This window comes from Polypterus senegalus, chromosome 2 (assembly GCF_016835505.1).
Source record: "Polypterus senegalus isolate Bchr_013 chromosome 2, ASM1683550v1, whole genome shotgun sequence".
Classification (NCBI taxonomy): Eukaryota; Metazoa; Chordata; class Cladistia; order Polypteriformes; family Polypteridae; genus Polypterus; species Polypterus senegalus.
The window spans coordinates 308,653,415-308,672,175 of NC_053155.1; the positions used below are offsets into that span (position 1 = coordinate 308,653,415).

At 40.2% G+C, this 18,761-nt stretch overlaps 1 protein-coding gene across 5 annotated transcripts in view; it reads right to left on the minus strand.

Moving 5' to 3' along the window:
* Window positions 1–315: 315 nt before the first annotated feature.
* atp11a (ATPase phospholipid transporting 11A) overlaps window positions 316–18,761 on the minus strand; it is a 237,568-nt gene continuing 219,122 nt past the window's right edge. For 2 of the 5 annotated variants that reach the window (XM_039745895.1, XM_039745894.1), the window contains 5 exons: window positions 15,469–15,534; window positions 14,773–14,876; window positions 6,809–6,974; window positions 5,967–6,055; window positions 655–743 (listed from right to left, as the gene is read on the minus strand). In XM_039745895.1, coding sequence (XP_039601829.1) covers window positions 5,978–6,055; window positions 6,809–6,974; window positions 14,773–14,876; window positions 15,469–15,534 — 414 coding nt within the window. In that variant the 3' untranslated portion in view covers window positions 655–743; window positions 5,967–5,977. Of the gene's footprint in view, window positions 744–1,706; window positions 1,799–5,966; window positions 6,056–6,808; window positions 6,975–14,772; window positions 14,877–15,468; window positions 15,535–18,761 lie in introns of all 5 variants that reach the window. The other 3 variants (XM_039745892.1, XM_039745891.1, XM_039745893.1) reach the window with 2 other exon arrangements.

The window sequence follows — 18,761 nt, forward strand, 5'->3', positions numbered from 1 at the left end:
TCTCTCTATCGGTGCACAGTTTGTAGAGAGTGAAGTGGCAAGAAGCTCCCATTTGCGACTGTTCTTATGCTTGTGTCTAATACTGTACGTCACTGCTGACCATTAAGCACAAACACTGTTACCAGCTGCCTATTTGCACCTCGGTGACAGTCAAAGTAGCACATGAATGTGGTGCTGAAATCCAGTAGCCTTGCCACTCACAATCTAAGCAGATCAGACAGTGTATCTCATTGTGTTTTTCTGGAGAAAATATCGACACAAAGGCAACACTGATTTGCTCGACAGGAAAACAAGAGGGAAAGGCGAGACAGTAAGTACTATGGTGACACTGCCGCCAAGCGGCTCACATTTGGTTTTATTCGATTGATCATAAAGCTCCAGTAAGAAATTTCATTCAAGTAATAGTGGCTTTTAACAGCAGGGGTGCACAGCACCCGACTCGGTAACTAATCCTATGTCTTGACTCCACAGATGAACGTAAAAGGCTTGGGCCATAATGCGCTGTGTCACACAGAGGTCTCCAGACCTGAGCTGCTGTTGGACTTGCTGTCTGAGACACTTAAGGAACTAAAAGTGCAATAATCATGGTTACCCCAGTGAGTATACATTAGTTTTTTGGAAAGCTGATCAGACCTTCTTTGTGGTTGGTTTCTTCTGTCACTGTTTCTATAGTTTGAACTGTGAAGTGAAGACAGTGGGGTAAACTCTGAGAAGCCATCAGGTTTCAATTGTTTTTCAGCATTCTACAGAAAAGAGAAAAATAAAGTTAGAACACTTGCCACATGCAGCAATGCTTAACACCACCATCGTCACCAGGAAGGAACTCTACAGCACACGCATGCAAAACAAAGCCATGAAAAGATGTTATCAGAATAATCACTGTGTGATGCCATTTTACTGGCACAACACAGCTGTCCATGCTAATAAAGCAGCCTCCTTAAGTGGATGTTATAAGACAAGCTCAGATGAGGTGCAGCTACATCCAGATGCCACAGTAGAAAAGCCAAGAGCAGGAAATGTCCAGAATCCACAACAGACAGCATAACTGTGTTATGGCATGTCTGACTTTCTGATTTAAAAAAAACTGCAGAGAGCCTGTAAATTATGCAGCAGGTTAGAAACGATGCTCTTTTGCCAAGTTTTGTTTTCTCAATGGAACTGTGACTTCCTTATGCATATTCTTAGAACATACAACAGGCAGGAGTTCCTCAAGTTAACAAAAAACAGTTGAGGACTTAAGGGAAAAGTCGCAATCTTTCACACAGTGCAGTGAGAACTAGATAACCAGAGATGTGAGGCCCCAGGTTCATGGTAAGGAACTTCTGTCAGGGACATTACTTTGAATTCCACAGAGAAAGGTGGGCATTAGGAAATTGCTGTATGAACAGCAGACCAAAGATGCGGTGAAGATCTTCATTGATCTGAATATTGTGAGTGAGGAATTTCAGAAAATATTATATTTGCATAATGGCCTGTATCAGTAAGGATGCTTCTGTTTCATTTCTTCTCTCTTGCATGAGTAGCTTCAAAGGAGCCTTATTTAATAATACAACCTGAGATGAGTCTTGTGCTTTAGAAATCCATGACAGAGAAATAAATACAAAACCACCACTATATGCGGACATGCAAAATGCACCTTCCCAGTAAAGCTGAGGTCTCCACAGCACAGCACCACACCCAAGCAGCGAACAACACGCTCATTTTACCGGGAACATTGTTATGCTTCTGACGTTGAATGGCATCCTTCAAGAAGTGAATCATCTCTGTGTATGATAACCCTTTTATCTGCTCGAATCCTCTGTAATGATGAGGAGAAACACTAAACTTCAATGTTTCTGAGGGCTTGCTATTGTTAAAATTAGTCAACTAGCTGCTAGAATGTCAGTCCTGAGCTGCAGGGTAGCAAGTAGCAAGGCTGTCACAAGAGTCCTAAGGGATGACTGACTGGCTGATAAAGGCTCAGCCCATAGCTTTTGAAGAGCCTGGCTAGGATCGTCTCTAACTCTTCCTCCACTTTCCGAAATTACCGGGGGTGCTTGGGACATCAAAACTAAATTTACAGTAGTATGTGCCACTTTATGTCAGGAACTTAGAGGGAGATCAGAGTCTGACCTCTGACTCCACTGGCTTAAAGGCGTAACACTGTGTTAGTAGCAAACAACACATAATTCATAATAGTTCATGCATATATCCACAATCATGGTATAGCGGTTATTTAAACTTTTTTGTTTATCTGAAGCTATACATTTTAGGAAATATAGCTGTCTGTCTCAAAGAAACATTAACCAACTGGATGGTTTAATCAAACTTTCACTGTGTATTATTGTTCTGATAACTTCAAGGATGGGATTGTCTTGGTTTGGGTCAGCATTTGGGAAATGGCTGTGTTTTAAATCTTGAGCTTACATGTTTCAAATGGGGATTCAGTGCAGTTGTTTCTGTTTGAGGGTATGCGTCCCTTATCAGTGTACTTTTTGAGGAACTCAAACAGGCATGTTGGGTGCTGCTGAATGTGGAGGTGGTGATAATAGTGATGGCTTTGAGGCTAAGGATCTGCACTGGTATTTGGAAGGTTGCTGGTTCAAATCCCATTACTGGCAGAAAAGATCCTACTCTGCTGGGCCTTAACCTACAGTAAAAGTACTCCATAGGTTCTGTACAATGGCTGACCCTGCGATTTGACCCTCAAAGGCCATGCATAAGGGAAAATTCCCATCAGGGATTAATAAATAATATAATATAGTGTATGTATGTGTGTATATATATATATATATATACACACACACAAACAGTGGAACCTCGGTTCACGAATTTCTCGGTACACGTACAACTCGGTTTATGACCAAAAAGTTTGCCAAACTTTTGCCTCGGTTCACGACCACACACTCGGTATACGAACAAGCCAGTTTCCCTTTAGATTTGCACATGTTCAGTCTTTCCCTGTGCATTTCCTGTGCAGCGAGAGAGCGCGACACACACACAGAGGCGCGTGAGACAGAGACACACATACACACACACACACACACGAAACAGAGGCACACACACACAGGCGCTCCAGGCTAGCGAAAGAGACATAAGACATATCTATCTATCTATCTATCTATCTATCTATCTATCTATCATTAAAGAAAAGTGTTTTTAGCGAGCGGTTCCTAGCACTATAGCGCAAACTATTGCAGTGTTAGTTTTCTCTGTTGCTCAAGGTTTTCTCAGTGTTATTCAATGTTTTTACATTTAGTTTACTATTATGCTGTGCATTCTATGGTATACTTAACTATAATTCTGCTTAAAAACTAAAAAAATATACAGTACAGGCCAAAGGTTTGGACACACCTCCTCATTCAATGTGTTTTCTTTATTTTCATGACTATTTACATTGGTAGATTCTCACTGAAGGCATCAAAACTATGAATGAACACATGTGGAGTTATGTACTTAACAAAAAAAGGTGAAATAACTGAAAACGTTTTATATTCTAGTTTCTTCAAAATAGCCACCCTTTGCTCTGATTACTGCTTTGCACACTCTTGCCATTCTCTCGATGAGCTTCAACAGGTAGTCACCTGAAATTAAACCATTTGTCCAAACTTTTGGCTTGTACTGTATATTTACTTACAGTTCGTACGGTCTGGAACGGATGAATTGTATTTACATACAATCCTATGGTGGTGGTGCTTCCATTCACGACCAAATCAGTTTACGACCAGAGTTTTGGAACAAATTATGGTCGTGAACCGAGGTTCCACTAATATATATATATATATATATTAAAAAAGAAATATCCAAAGTGTGTAAGACCACAAAAGACCTTTATATACAACTGATGTGGATAGTAACATCCAGTCTGGTTTATTATTAATGATAAAGAAGATGCAAAATCACAAATAGGAGGACAAAGACATGGGCATAAAATATAGTGCTGCACATAGTGCCCTGCAGATTGCAGACAGGGTTCTTATTGCTAGCATACATCTCGCATGCCCCTATCCATTCAGATTTGTTAGCTAGCTCGACTATGAGTACATGTATGTTATATGATGGAGTAGTAGCTAATCATCCACAGTTGTTTCCTGCACCCTGCCTTGTCCTTCATGCTGATGTAATATCCAATCCTCCGTGAATCCAATATTGGAGTAACTTAGGTCTGGAAAATTAATGAACAGCTCTCATAATTAACTTCTCCATCGTACATTCTTTGTGCAGTGCCTACAATAAGACTGGAAACACACACTTGAAAATGTTGAACTGTCAGAAAGGACAGTATAAACACGGTGGACTAAAATGAAGTAATCTCCAGCCTAAAGAACTTCTTTTTCAGCATGGTTTTAACCTCTGAGGTGTCCATGGTTTTTAATATTGTGCTAGGTTGGGATAAACCCTTATTACATACTTGGGTGCAGAATCCTGTCTTCTGTCAGTAATGCCTTGCTCAGCAACAAGGCCTCAATGACCCTCTTGTTGTATAAATTCATCATGGGCTGTAACATTGATACACAATGCTTTAACTAAACCATATTAAAAACCTAATGATTTTTTTTATCTGTGGATAAGGCTGCTCATCATGGCAATATTTATTTTGTTCCAGATTGTTCCTCCGGTCACAGCGGGAAGTCTAGCCGTAATTATCAGATACAGACTAAATATGAAATAGGTACCTGTCCATTGTTTCTGGAACATATGACCCTAAAACTAATAATAATATACTTTTATTTATACAGTACCTTTTCCGTGCTCAAAGCACTTTACAAACCTTTGTCAAATGTTTTTTCTTCAACATTGACTTATGTGTAATGTACATTTTTTAACTTGCTGCAATCCTTCAATCCTGTGATGCACCATTTTTACTTTGGCAACTACAAGGCATCTTAAAGCTTAACAGGTATAAAGCCGTAATGTGCTTAATTGTAATACAATATTTTATGATCAGATCTGTTAGCCATGTCTACGTACAATGTAGTGATAGTCTTGTCCAAAGCAAAAGTGAAATCTGTCCAAAAAGTGATGTTACTCCCAGTAATTCTATGTTTGACTCCTACTTTTGGGTAAAGGGCTAACCACCACCCTGTTGTTTCTCCAGATATGGCTTCACTAAACAAAGTTGGCATTTGCTTCCTTCAATTGCTCTGGTATTTAATGTAGTTCAAGTGGCTCAATGCTAAAAACTAATCATTCTTTGTTCATTACAAACTCTTCCTGCTATTTTTTCTCTACACAAGACTGGAACATTTGTGCTATCAGCATATAATACTATTTTTTTTATTCATGCACCTTCCATCATAAACATGATGCACAATCACAAAACAGAGTGAGGCTTTCAATCCAGATGTTTGTTTTGTTTTTAATAACTGAGTATTTCTGAATTATCATGTTGGACATGTTTCAGTGAATCTTTGGTGTTTAATACAACACTTTTTGCAGAAACAAATGATACTGCAATGAAGCAGATTATTTCTGTTTATAGTTTGCAGTGTTTGAGAAAAGGTTGTTAAAAAGCTTCCTTTTTTACCTTTGTGTAGAGATATGTATGATTCTGTTAAGAAAAATAATTTGTCTTAACTGCATAGGATTGTGTTTTATGAAAGTCTTACTCAAATCAGTTCAATGTGAAGGCAGATATTTTAACCAGGCTATCAAAGGCAGTGACTGTTAAAGAAGTAAAACGTGTCCTCCAACATGAAGAAGCCATTTGTGTCTTTTCACCTTCTCTCCAGAAACAGGGACACCTGGCAAGGAGGCCTCACTCATTGTGATAATCTTGGCATGCTGATTAAATGTCAAATGGCATGCAGTAACACTTTACACTTTGAGAATGTTTTTTAAAAACCCAGGGTGCTTTTTCCTGCTCTTAGGACTCATGTGACCCTCAGCTGTCATTTCAGTGCTTTTTTTTTTTTTTTAATCATGGTCATCTAAGAGCAGGTCTGGAAAGCATCCTGAATCCATCATGCATACAGAGAAAACGTCACCTCCTCTTCCTCTAGAAACTTATACTGCTGGATGTCTGAGAGAGCATAAAGATGGTGGACTGCTCAACAGTAAGGCACTGGCGCTTTGTCTGAATTCCAAGGAAAAAAGACCATTTATTGTAAGCAGGAGACAGACAGAGAAAATAGGAAGAAAAGAGAAAAAGTATTGGAAAAAAGGTAGCTGGAAACAGGACAAGTATTTAAGAAGAAGAAGAAGTAAATCAAAATTTAGTTCTGCAGAGTTAAGTTCAAAGGTCCAGTCTTCAGTTCCTGCTGCTTATATTCTTTGTTGCTCTCCCAAATTCTTGCTTCACTAATTTTTGCATCCTACATTTCTACACTAGTTTTAGTTTGTGTCATGTTCTCTAGCTCCCTCTTTCTGATTATCCTCTTCCCAGGTATTTGTCATCTCCTCATTTCATTCTCTGGACTTTTGCATGTGTCTTGATTTTTTATCTTCCACTGCAATGTGGCTGTAGTACTGCAAACACTAAAAACCAGTATTAACTAGGCTGACTACTGTTACCCAAGAGGTCGTCACATCAACTCTTAAGCACAGCAGAAGAAGTGAACACTCCATAAAAGCAGTCAGGTAAAGTGAACAGTACTTACTTCAAGTGTGCATGGTATAAACCCATCGTTGATGAAAGTCTGTGGGCCAGCAGGTAACTAATAAGTAAAACATGTCTGGCAGATACATGGTAGAGCAAACATTTATGGCGAAATCCTAACTGGCAACTAGACAGCTTACAGACTTGACAAAAGTACTACTTCTGTGATAGAAGAAATTTATGTAGGTCTCATCTTTATCATTTATAAACTTATACACTTAATGTACTTACCTGAATTTTCTCTGCTGTTGTAGGCCACAGCTGCCGGCAAATTACTTTTTTAACTACATCTGGGAGAAGACTGACAGTGATAAGCAAAATAATTCCCAGCCAGGCAGGGCCGCTGGACAGCATCTGCATGAAAACGTAGTACATTCTCTGGTAATTCAAGAAGGGCCTGAAAGGAGAGAGAGAAAGAGAGAGTAGACTGAAAAGACCACCATATGCTATACATTATTAACTAAGAGAAAATCCTCTTCCACTCTCTTCCTTATTATATATTCAATGACATACTAAAAGAAGATAAAGTTCACAGCATTCAGAAACACTCTGGTTTTTCTTTAAGACTTTGGCCCGCAGCAGATGTCCTTCTTCTAAAGCAGGGGCCTCCAACACGTCGCTCGCGTGCTACCGGTAGCTTGCAACCCCTTTCCAAGTAGCTCGCCAAAGGGTTAATGAATCCTAAATAAATTTGAAAACTTGATAAGTCAAATTAAAGGTGGGCGATCTTTCCAAAAACTCATATCACGATCCTTTTAACACAAAATCACGATCCACAATCTGAATTGCAATCTATCTTTTCAATGTGGCATACACTTAAGAGAATATCTGGACTCAAACTCATCAAGGCCTAAGTAACACTTTATTTTAAATATCAAACAAAGTTGAATTCAATTGTTCTCTCGTTCGCTAGCTAAGCAGAGTTAAGGGACACCCCCGAAGCTGGCAAGTGAGTGAGGATGGCCCCTTCCCTCAGCCCGCTACGTGTTTCTTGGATTCATGCAAATAAATCGGCACCACAAGCAAACTATGATACACAGCGAAATGAGAGAAGTTGCAAAATCATCCGGAATGTTCAAGCAAATTACAGAAAAAAACCCAATCTAAATCCATTAAGTAGTTATCTCGTGAAAAGCAGACAGACATACAGACAGAGAGACATTAGATTTTATATATTATTATTATTATATTAGTAAACCTTCAAAATAATGTGCAGTTAAAGTCTTAACAGCATTTCTGGAGCTTAGCAGAGCCAGATAACTATAAGAATCTTCACCAAGCAGCTCTGAAAATGTCTGCTTTGTTTGGGTCTCCATACCTCTGTGAGTCTGACATGAATGTCATGAAATCAAAGTTAGAACAAGACTGACAGACGAACATTTAAATGACTCCATCAGAGTGAACCTCAGTGGCTCCACTCCACCATACACCTGCCTCTCTTGTTGACTCCATGCAGTGCCAGTTATCTGACTAACTAAAAAACACATTGTGACATGTAACAAAATGACAAATGAATAAGTCATATCTGTGTATTTGGAATTGCATTGTTTTGTTTTGACAGCATTCATGTTTTAATTCAGTAGTGTGAGATACACTAGAAAAAAATGCACTTGCAGGTGAACTAAATATTTTTTTTTGTGATGTTTTAATGCAATATGTGAGTTGTGTTACATATGATTTATTTTCACTTTTACTTTAAAACTTCAGTAAAAACAGTATTTGGAATTGACTTTTCTTTAAGATTGCATTGAATTTTGATTCTGTGTTTGGACTTGCATCGTGACAACACAATGTATCACTGCCTGTGAGTGGATACCGTTTCTTTCTCTCTAATAAATAAAACTACAGGTTGTCCCTAAGTTCCGGACATCCAAACTACAACTTACGAATGGGGCTGCAGCTGCGAGATCTTCAGTCAGGGGACACTGCAAGTGGTGGCTGGGCAGAGGCTGTAGGGGGGTGTTTTCACTGCTCGCTCTGTGTAGTGTCCCTCGGGCGGCTCCCAGCGGCAAGCAGTGACCCGTGGTCCATAGTCACCGGGGCTACAACTATTGCTCATGTGTAGGACAGAGGCTTGATGGGGCGGTTTGCTACCTGCCCATCACACCGCTGCAGCTACTGCTTCTGACTGGATGCAGGCTGGATGGAGCAGAGGGGGGGCGTTTCACTGCCCGCCCACCACACACGGCTTCCACATTTGTTCTCGGTGGACGGCTGGTGATGCTGCAAGCAGTGACCCAGTTAAAGCTGAATGGAAGCCATTGAGGGTGAATGTGACGCCTGGGGGTGGCATTGTAGTGTGCCTCGTGTGGCTGCCTATTGAACGGGGGTGGTGGTGGGCGATTCACTATCTGCCTTTGGCCACACCGTGTTCGTTCTCGGTGGGCGGTTGCTGCAACAATAGCATTTATTAAAAATAATGTACCTGTTCCGACTTACATACAAATTCAAATTAAGTACAAACAGTCCCCCCGGGGACTGCCTGTACTTTTTCGAATGTTTGTCCATGCTCTTTCTTCTTGACTTAGTCGTTGACGTGTCATCTAGAACGTATAAAATTATTTTCCTAATAAAATTTATAAGAGCTGAGAGTGCAGGAAGTGTGTCTGCCAAAAGCATTCACACGACTGAGGTTAGATGAGTGTGGTCTTGTTTGAAAATAGTTGTAAGTAGGGCATGACTTGAAAGAATATAAGTATACGTCTCATGGGAGTTCATACCGCGCCATCGTTTTTGAATTCTTTTAATTCTCGCTGGCAACACAAATCGGATGATCTACAGTTTAAATCTGAACGATATATTTGATCTCTTTTCACTGTTCCGTTATTTCACAGAGTAATAATAATTTCCGTTTGCGCTAATGTGATCTTTCCTATCCTTTTTTTGAGACTTTCGAATTTTCGTACTTCCATTATGTCTAACCTGTTCTGCATGTATAGCGCACCAACGTTTTTGAATTCTTTGACATTCTACTCTGTCATCTACTCTTTGTCTTTTATTTCCAGTTCCGAGTGTGGACTCGTCTCGCAGGACGTATCTCTCCGAGAAAATTTAATCTTTTCTTCTTCCAAAAATTTTTTTTTTTAATAATAGAGAGATAATTTCCATAATGATAAATGGTAAGAAAGTGAATGTTATTTGTGTATACCTCATTTAGGGTGTACTTTTGTTATGGAATGAAGTCATACTAGCAAGTTTCCAGTCATTGGGTACACTAAAAAAAAATCTTGAGGACAAATGCATAAATATGCTTTCAAAATGTTAATGTTTTTCATTTGCTCCAATAAAGTGGTAATCATGCAGTAGATAGACAGACATGTACTACTTTATTGATCTCCGAGGGAAAATTCTTGTTGCTTTTATGGAGAAATGGAAATAACTTGCTGTTTATAATGGTTCATTTTTAGTGCAGGTTAATGTGTATGACTGCTTCCTGCCTGATAGATATACTTTGAGCAGTGCAGCAATGAATTTTGATGACCTAAATACTTCAAAATGTACTGATAAGAAGCCAGTTAGAGACACTTGCACTTTGTATGAAACTGTCAGTGTATTCAGCAACATTTATTTTTAAGAGAAATCAGAAGGTGTGTGTGTGCATCACAAATGAGACATTTTCCTGAGATTGTGTTTGTTTTCTCCATTTGTTTTTGTTTTTGAAACCATTTCAGACACTTATCAACAGATTGGTATTACTGTATGTATTAGACTTTTAGAAGAATCAGTCTCTAATTTGCAGGTAAACTATCACATAATTCTGATTGACAGTTGAAGTGGACAGCAGTCATAACTGCAGCAACAACAACATTTATTTATATAGCACATTTTTATACAAATAATGTAGCTCAAAGTGCTTTACATGATGAAGAAAAGAGAAAAAAAAAGACAAAGTCAGAATTAAAACAAGACAACACTAATTAACATAGAATAAAAGTAAGGTCAGATGGCCAGGGAGGACAGAAAAAACAAAAAAACTCCAGATGGCTGGATAGAAAAAATAAAATCTGCAGGGGGTCTGAGGCCACGAGACTGCCCAGCCACCTCTGGGCATTCTACCTAACAAGTGACTTCATTTGTCCCCTTTGAACTTCAAATTCAAAGCAAGTGCTCTTACCTTAACATAAGAAATTTAAGAGGTGAAGTTTATGGATGTATACAGCAAAAGACTGATAGATGAAATCAGTGTAACCAAATGATAATTTCAGTACCTCGCAGTACTTCAGTACTGTGGGGCTACAAGGAAAACAATGTCTCTGGTGCATGAGTGGTGGTGAGGACAAGACAAAACCTTTTATTTTGCTGGAATCCAGGCACTTCCAGGCAGGTGGCACAAGTGCATTGAGAAATGACGTGATCAGTTTTTTGAAGGTTCCTTCCATTTTCTAATAAATCCCATCTTCTTACTTTAGCTTGACTCCCCTTCGTATTACAGAGCTATTGCAACTACTACTGTCACTGTCACAGTACAATAAAATCAAGAGCTTCATAAACAATAGGAAAATCTTATCTCAAAGGAGTATTTACCTGAACATGAGCCCTTGAGACTTCTTACTATGCATATGGCCCAGTACGGTTCACAAACATTTTTTGGGAAAATAACTGCATATCTACGTATGTGAATAATGGCCTTAACAATGACATCACCAATAATAAATGCTTTTGCACACTTAATTAATAATTAAGGCTGCAAAAAAAAACAAAAAAAACAAACTTTTCACTAAGTCTCATTAACACTCATTTTATAACATAATTTGAAAAGCACTTTGGTGAACGTTTTGCTGATAGCAATAAATTGCAATGTTGACTAATGTGCAATAGACATCATTACAGATATGTTGGTTTGATTTTTATGGAGACTCTTTCCTGTTAAGTATGGAAATCTATCTTTTTGTCTGCATGTTGATCTGGCAAAATTTTACACCGGATGCCCTTCCTGATGTAACCCTCCCCACTTATCCGGGCTTGGGACCAGCACAAAGAAACACACTGGTTTGTGCATCCCTGAGGAGTGGAGAAGAAGTGTACGGGTGCTGATTTTTAAGAATAAAGGGGATGTGCAGGACTGTAGTAACTACAGTGGGATTAAATTGATGAGGCACAACATGAAATTATGGGAAAGAGTAGTGGAAGCTCGGTTAAAAAGTGAGGTGATGATTAGTGAGCAGCGGTATCGTTTCATGCCAAGAAAGAGCACCACAGGTGCAGTGTTTGCTCTGAGGGCGTTGATGGAGAAGTAAAGAGAAGGCCAGAAGGAGTTGCATTGCGTCTTTGTGGACCTGGAGAAAGCATATGACAGGGTGACTACAGAGGAGCTGTGGTATTGTATGAGGAAGTCGGGAGTGGCAGAGAAGTAAGTAAGAGTTGTACAGGATATGTACGAGGGAATGTGACAGTGGTGAGGTCTGCGGTAGGAGCGATGGATGCATTCAAGTTGGAGGTGGGATTACATCAGGGATCGTCTCTGAGTCCTTTCTTATTTGCAATGGTGATGGACAGGTTGACAGACGAGATTAGACAGGAGTCCCCATGGACTGTGATGTTTGCTGATGACATTGTGATCTGTAGCGATAGTAGGGAGCAGGTTGAGGAGGCCCTGGAGAGGTGGAGATATGCTCTAGAGAGGAGAGGAATGAAGGTCAGTAGGAACACAACAACAGAATACATGTCTGTGAATGAGAGGGATGTCAGAAGAATGGTGAGGATGCAAGGAGTAGAGTTGGCAAAGATGGAGGAGTTTAAATACTTGGGATCAACAGTACAGAGTAACGAGGATTGTGGAAGAGAAGTAAAAAAGAGAGTGCAGGCAGGGTGGAGACGAGTGTCAGGAGTAAGTTGTGACAGACGGGAATCAGCAAGAGTGAAAGGGAAGGTCTACAGGACGGTAGTGAGACCAGCTATATTATAAGGGTTAGAGATGGTGGCACTGATCAGAAAACAGGAGACAGAGCTGGAGGTGGCAGAGTTAAGAAGAGTTACCTGGGAGTGCAGCTGGATGATAAATTGGACTGGACTGCCAATACTGATGCTCTGTACAAGAGAGGACAGAGCCGAGTATACTTCCTTAGAAGGCTGGCGTCCTTCAACATCTGCAATAAGATGCTGCAGATGTTCTATCAGACGGTTGTGGTGAGTGTCCTCTTCTATGCGGTGGTGTGCTGGGGAGGCAGCATAAAGAAAAGGGATGCCTCATGCCTGGACAAACTGGTGAGGAAGGCAGGCTCTATTACTATCTATCTATTGTAGGCACGGAGCTGGACAGTTTGAAATCTGTGGCAGAGCGATGGGTGCTGAGCAGGCTCCTGTCAATCATGAAGAATCCACTGAACAGGATCATCTCCAGACAGAAGAGCAGCTTCAGCGACAGACTGCTGTGACCGTCCTGCTCCACTGACAGACTGAGGAGATCGTTCCTCCCCCACACTATGCGACTCTTCATTTCCACCTGGTGGAGGGGTAAATGTTAACACTACACAAGATAATAGACTGTTATACCTGCCTCGCACTCTCCACCTTACATTTTTTAACTTGCACTGCCTTTTTTTAATTGCTCTTCAATTAATATTGTTTTTATCAGTATGCTGCTGCTGGAGTATGTGAATTTCCCCTTAGTAAAGTATACATCCATCTTAAAGATGCTAAGATTTGTGTGTCAGCTCAGGTTGGACGATTGGGAGACAAAGTCAGAGAGGCGAGATTGCGTTGGTTTGAACATGTGCAGAGGAGAGATGCTGGGTATATTGGGAGAAGGATGCAAAGGATAGAGCTACCAGGAAAAGAAGAAGGCCTAAGAGAAGGTTTATGGATGTGGTGAGAGAGGACATGCAGGTGGTGGTTGTTACAGAGCAAGATGATGAGCACAGAAAGATATAGAAGAAGATGATCTGCTGTGGCATCCTTCTTTTGGCTGCTCCCGTTAGGGTAGAAGAAGGTCTGTTAATTATCTCTATAGGGCTGAAGGGCAATAAAATCCACTGTGCCACAGGGCATATTAAATGTAATAAGCTGATTTGATTTTACAGTGCTACAATTGTTGGAGTGAGTGATAAAGAATAAGCCCTTCAATCCATTTGAATAACAAATATAATAGTGGGTCAAAAGAATTCATTTCTTTTCAGGATGTGGTGATTGCTCATCTTCTGCTGTGCACTTAACATTCTTCCCTAAATTCATAATACCTGCTTTTATTCTGGACTACATTACATTGTAAAGGGTTGTATTAGTGATGTGGTTACAAGTGTATTGCTATATATGTAGTGGGGATGGTATTGCAGCAAGGGTTTGTGTGTGTTTGTAAAGTAGTGAATATGTTGTCATTGTGCACAATTTATCATTAACACATTTTCTACTTTTTAAAAGATATGGTTCATTTTGAAAACTACATACAAGTATAGTATAGCAGTATCTACTGACCACCAGAATCATTTAATTATACGGTCATATACTCTTTTTGCCACTACTAGTTGATCTTATCCATTGGTGGTACATATACTCGTTACTGGGCTATATCTCCCCTCATTGTGTATTTGCTCACTGACAGGCAGATTTGGAAGGAAAAAAAAGAACAACTTTATGCAATGAATATGCAGTGCTGACAGAATGTGTAGGTTATTTAAAATTTCATCTTTTGGGCTTTGAAAAAATCATTTGCAGAGCAACTGTATTCAGTGTTGGCAAACCAGGTATACGCACAAGTATTCTTCACCAGGTTATGGCCAAAATGAAAAAGACAAGCTGAATTGGATTAAGAACAGGGTTGGTTGAAAGAATTTGATATTTTGAATAAACTTTTGCCTATTTGTTGTCGTGATGTAGATGATTAAAATGCGAGCATGGTCTAAGTTAGCACCACATATATTTTTTGTACAACTGTTTTGTAACTGTTTGTGTTTAACTATAAAACAGTATCTTGTCTATGCACTTAACATTTCTTAAAATAAAGTCAAACCAAAAACTGCAGATACCTAGATGTCAATAACCATACCTCCAATGTCATCTTGCTTCTGCAAGTGGTTTCTGGTGTAAATGATGCCCCTGCCATTCTTAAATTTCTAGGCCTCACCAATGGGTTCTGTATTCACCTTTGCTATTTTTTTTTTCTTTTCGTGCTTTAAATATGGCTTTAAGCAAATTTTCTAAGCATCTTATACACAGTACAGAAATAACATCTTACAAGTAGTGTAAAGATGCACACCTACCAAATGATACCTCCCCAGAGAAGAGAGAATACAACATAGAAAAGTAGTGAGCCCCAGATGACAAAGTGGTTTATCCAGGTCCAGTAGTGAGTATCTAGTGCAAGCTGGGAAAAAAAGACAGCAGTTACATTTCTATTTCATTTATTTGACAGATAATAAAAATATAAAACATAGGCACTGGAACTGCCATGGCATACTGTATATTATAGACAGGTGGCATAGACAAATGAATCAAGACCATAAGAGATTTTTTAAGCAAGATTGTCTTTCATCTCTTACTTGTCTAGTTACTTTAGCTAAAAGCCAAATGTTTAAAATGTCACCAGCCTGTTCATAAACACTGTGTTGTTCCTGCTTCCAAAACATGACTGGGAGCTTTCTCTGACCTAGTTCCATATACTAAGCTGTTATGCTCAATGTGTACCTGGATATGCTTCAGTCTGTGAGCCTACTGAACTTGATTTCCAATGCTGCCTGCTACAGAATCATCTTTTCAAGTAACTACATTCCAGCAGAAAAAGTTGAAGATTGCAGAGTAGTAACAGTGTGCTGGTCTCCCAGAATCCCAAGTGAAAAGATCTGTGGTGTTGAACTAACTGCAGTTTCTCATTTGTCTGGTGCAGGACTCATTAAGTGTACCTTATTTATTAAGCAAATACCTTTTGTTCATCCCCACAGCTGCACAGGTTCAATTACCTTTAACGTGACAGTGAACACCAGCACAGTGAAGACCAGAGTCCCAAATGTCCAGTTGCCAAACATCTAGAAGAAACAGTAAAATGACTCAGAGTCAGAACAGTTAGCAAAGGCTTTCATTATTTTTCCGTCTCTTTTAAGGGGCTTATAGCCAAACATTTCTAAATAATTGGTAGAGATCTGGGAGAGCAAAGTACTCAATTAAATATTCATAAGAAAACAAAGGGGCCTACACAGATTTAGACTCTATTTTAATTAGGCATGTCAGAAAGGGAAGCAAGTCTGCACATCTCATGTCATGTCTGCGAAATCTAACCTCACAGGAAGCAGGGCTTAGCATGCATTCTTGCGGATTACTATTGTGAAATACAAACTGAAAAGCTAAATACTACATGCCCTTTTAATTTACAGAGGCAAAGGATTGTTTTTAGTTACAACATCATGGAGTGCAGCTTAGAACCAGTATTAGTTTGACTTCAATGGCCAAAACATAATGGCCTCACATGGCACTGACCCAATGCCGCACTAATAGTTGAATAACAAGTCTAACATAAAAGCACATTACGATAAACTTGCTGGCAGGGAGGGAGGGAGAAAAATAAAGAAGGTATCCTTGTATAGCAGAGAAATTAAAGAGAGGCAACTACATAAAGTAGATTCCTATATGTCAAGTGACATTTTAAAGGTGTGATGTGCTCTAATGCCACCGGACAGCCCTGTATTCACATAATGAGAAGGTTGCTTGAAAGAAGCTACTAAATTAGTGTTTTAACATAGCACAGCAGTTTGAAATTGTTTGACTTACCTTAGACGTAATATGTGTGTGCTAAATTTCAAAGGAATTTTTGTCAACATGGTGGTTTTGACTATATATGAGTATTATTCTCTCTCCATATTTGCATTATATACTTTATATATATATATATATACTAGCCAACCCGCAGCGTAGCATACGCCGCATAATCAGGCCGCTTTTTAAATGATTTTTAAGCACAGAGGAAAAAATAAACATTTGAAAAATCCGTAATTTAATAAACCACCAAGAAAAGTAACATTGCAACAATGTTCCCCCCCCACGAACCAACATACAATTGTCCGTGACTGAAAACTAGAGGAGCGCCGTCGCGCCTTCTCCTTCCAAAGCGAAGGACGGGGTTGAACGGCGCTCGTTCAGTATGCACTGCCTGCTTATGTGCCTGCCCCCAACTCCCTACCTGAGTCGCTTTCGTCTGTGTACAGTCCACACGCACCTGTGAGTCACGTTGACTGTTAATTTTTCAAACACCACCTCAGTCGGTTTCCACATTGAATTGTCATTGTTCTTTGCGGTTCCGGCTGCTTTTTTATATATAATCCACCAAGTCACACGAACAATCAGGGGTTACAAAGGGTAGGGACGTAATCAGTGCGAGCGTATGACCCGCACGTACTGGGAATTTCTCGTTTGTGGGGAACAATTGCAAGCCACGGTCTCCATCACGAATGGGGTTCAACGGCTTACCTACGCCTCCCCGCGTCGGGTAGACACACGTTGATCCATTCAGTGTAGCGCGCGTGCAGTACCGGACATACAAGTGCATCACAGACCTGTTAATGCTCAATCTCACGTAGCTGAAAGCCACTTGTCCCTCTAAGAATTTGGACGCCAACCGCTGTTGGGTCGTGTAACTATTTGGCAGGCGGGAGTCTCTTTCGTTTTCGGAAATAACCGGCCAAATCGCTCCACCAACTAAGAACTGCCATGCACCACCACCCACAGAATCGAGAAAGAGCTATCAATCTGTCAATCCTCTCCGTGTCCGGGCCGGGTGAGGTTTCCTGTGTTGAGTCAAATGAAGCGAAAGGCTTCATACCTGGTGGTGCCCTTCCGTCAATTCCTTTAAGTTTCAGCTTTGTAACCATACTCCCCCCTGAACCCAAAGACTTTGGTTACCCGGTTGGCTGCCCTGTTGCGGGGCTTGCATTGGTGAAGCAGATGAGACGGTAATGAAACAGAGGCACAGGGCTTATTGGTTTTTAAAGACTGCTTCCTTCATTGGGTTTTAACCAATACACGGAACGAACCAACACACAATCGTCCGTGGCTCGGAGGGTGGAACGGGAGGAGAGGAGAAGGACATCCACTCCGCTCCCTCCGTCATGCTAGTCTGCTGATTTCTCGTTCAGTATGCACTGCCTGCTCATGTGGCCACCTTCAACTCGTCACTCGAGTCGTCGTCTTTGTACAGTCCAGATGCACCTGTGACTCACGTAGACTTTTCATTGCTCTGTGCGGTTTTGGCTGCCTTTCTATATATAATCCACCAAGACACCCGACCACGGTAGTAGCGAGGTGGGAGGGGGGTGTGTACAAAGTGCAGGAGCATCTAAGAAGACGCATGTTTGTTGAGGATGTGGATTGCTGTATGTAGCGTGTAAAACAATTTGCTATGGTCACACGGTTGTGCGTCATAACTGAAAACTCGTTTTTTAAAGACTGCTTACTTCATTGTGTTCTAACCTCAGTTGTAAAGGAATATTTTAAGGATCCCATGGGATACCCCTCGCAAACCGTTTTACACGCTGCATATGGCGATTTACCTCCGTGAGAAACATGCCTCTGTGAACAGTCAGCGTGGGTCAGAGCTGCATGTTGCCTCTACGATGGACGAATATAAATGACGCCATTTTTTCTGTGTCATCGCGTCTTGAGTTGGTGGGCGTGGCTCTGCGAGTTGTCGTATCCAATGGTCTTGGAGTTGGTGGCCGTGGCTCCTTCCTGCGTGCGCCATAGGTGTCACACTTGTCGGCGGCTTAGTGAATCCATGCCCTTCCGGCGTGCTTTCCATGGTCGTCTTGCCTTAGTGAATTATATATATATATATATATATATATATATATATATATATATATATATATATATATATATATATATATATATATATATATATATATATATATATGTGTATATATATATATATATATATATATACACACACACAGTGATCCCTTGCTATATTGCGCTTCGACTTTCGCGGCTTCACTCCATCGCGGATTTTAAATGTAAGCATGTCTAAATATATATCACAGATTTTTCGCTGGTTCGCAGATTTCTGCGGACAATGGGTCTTTTAATTAATGGTACACGCTTCCTCAGTTTGTTTGCCCAGTTGATTTCATACAAGGGACACAATTGGCGGATGGCTGAGAAGCTACCCAATCAGAGCACGTATTACATATTAAATAAAACTCCTCAATGATATACGATATGCATACTGCGCGGAGCTTCGCACATTTCAAAGCTCTAACAGCCC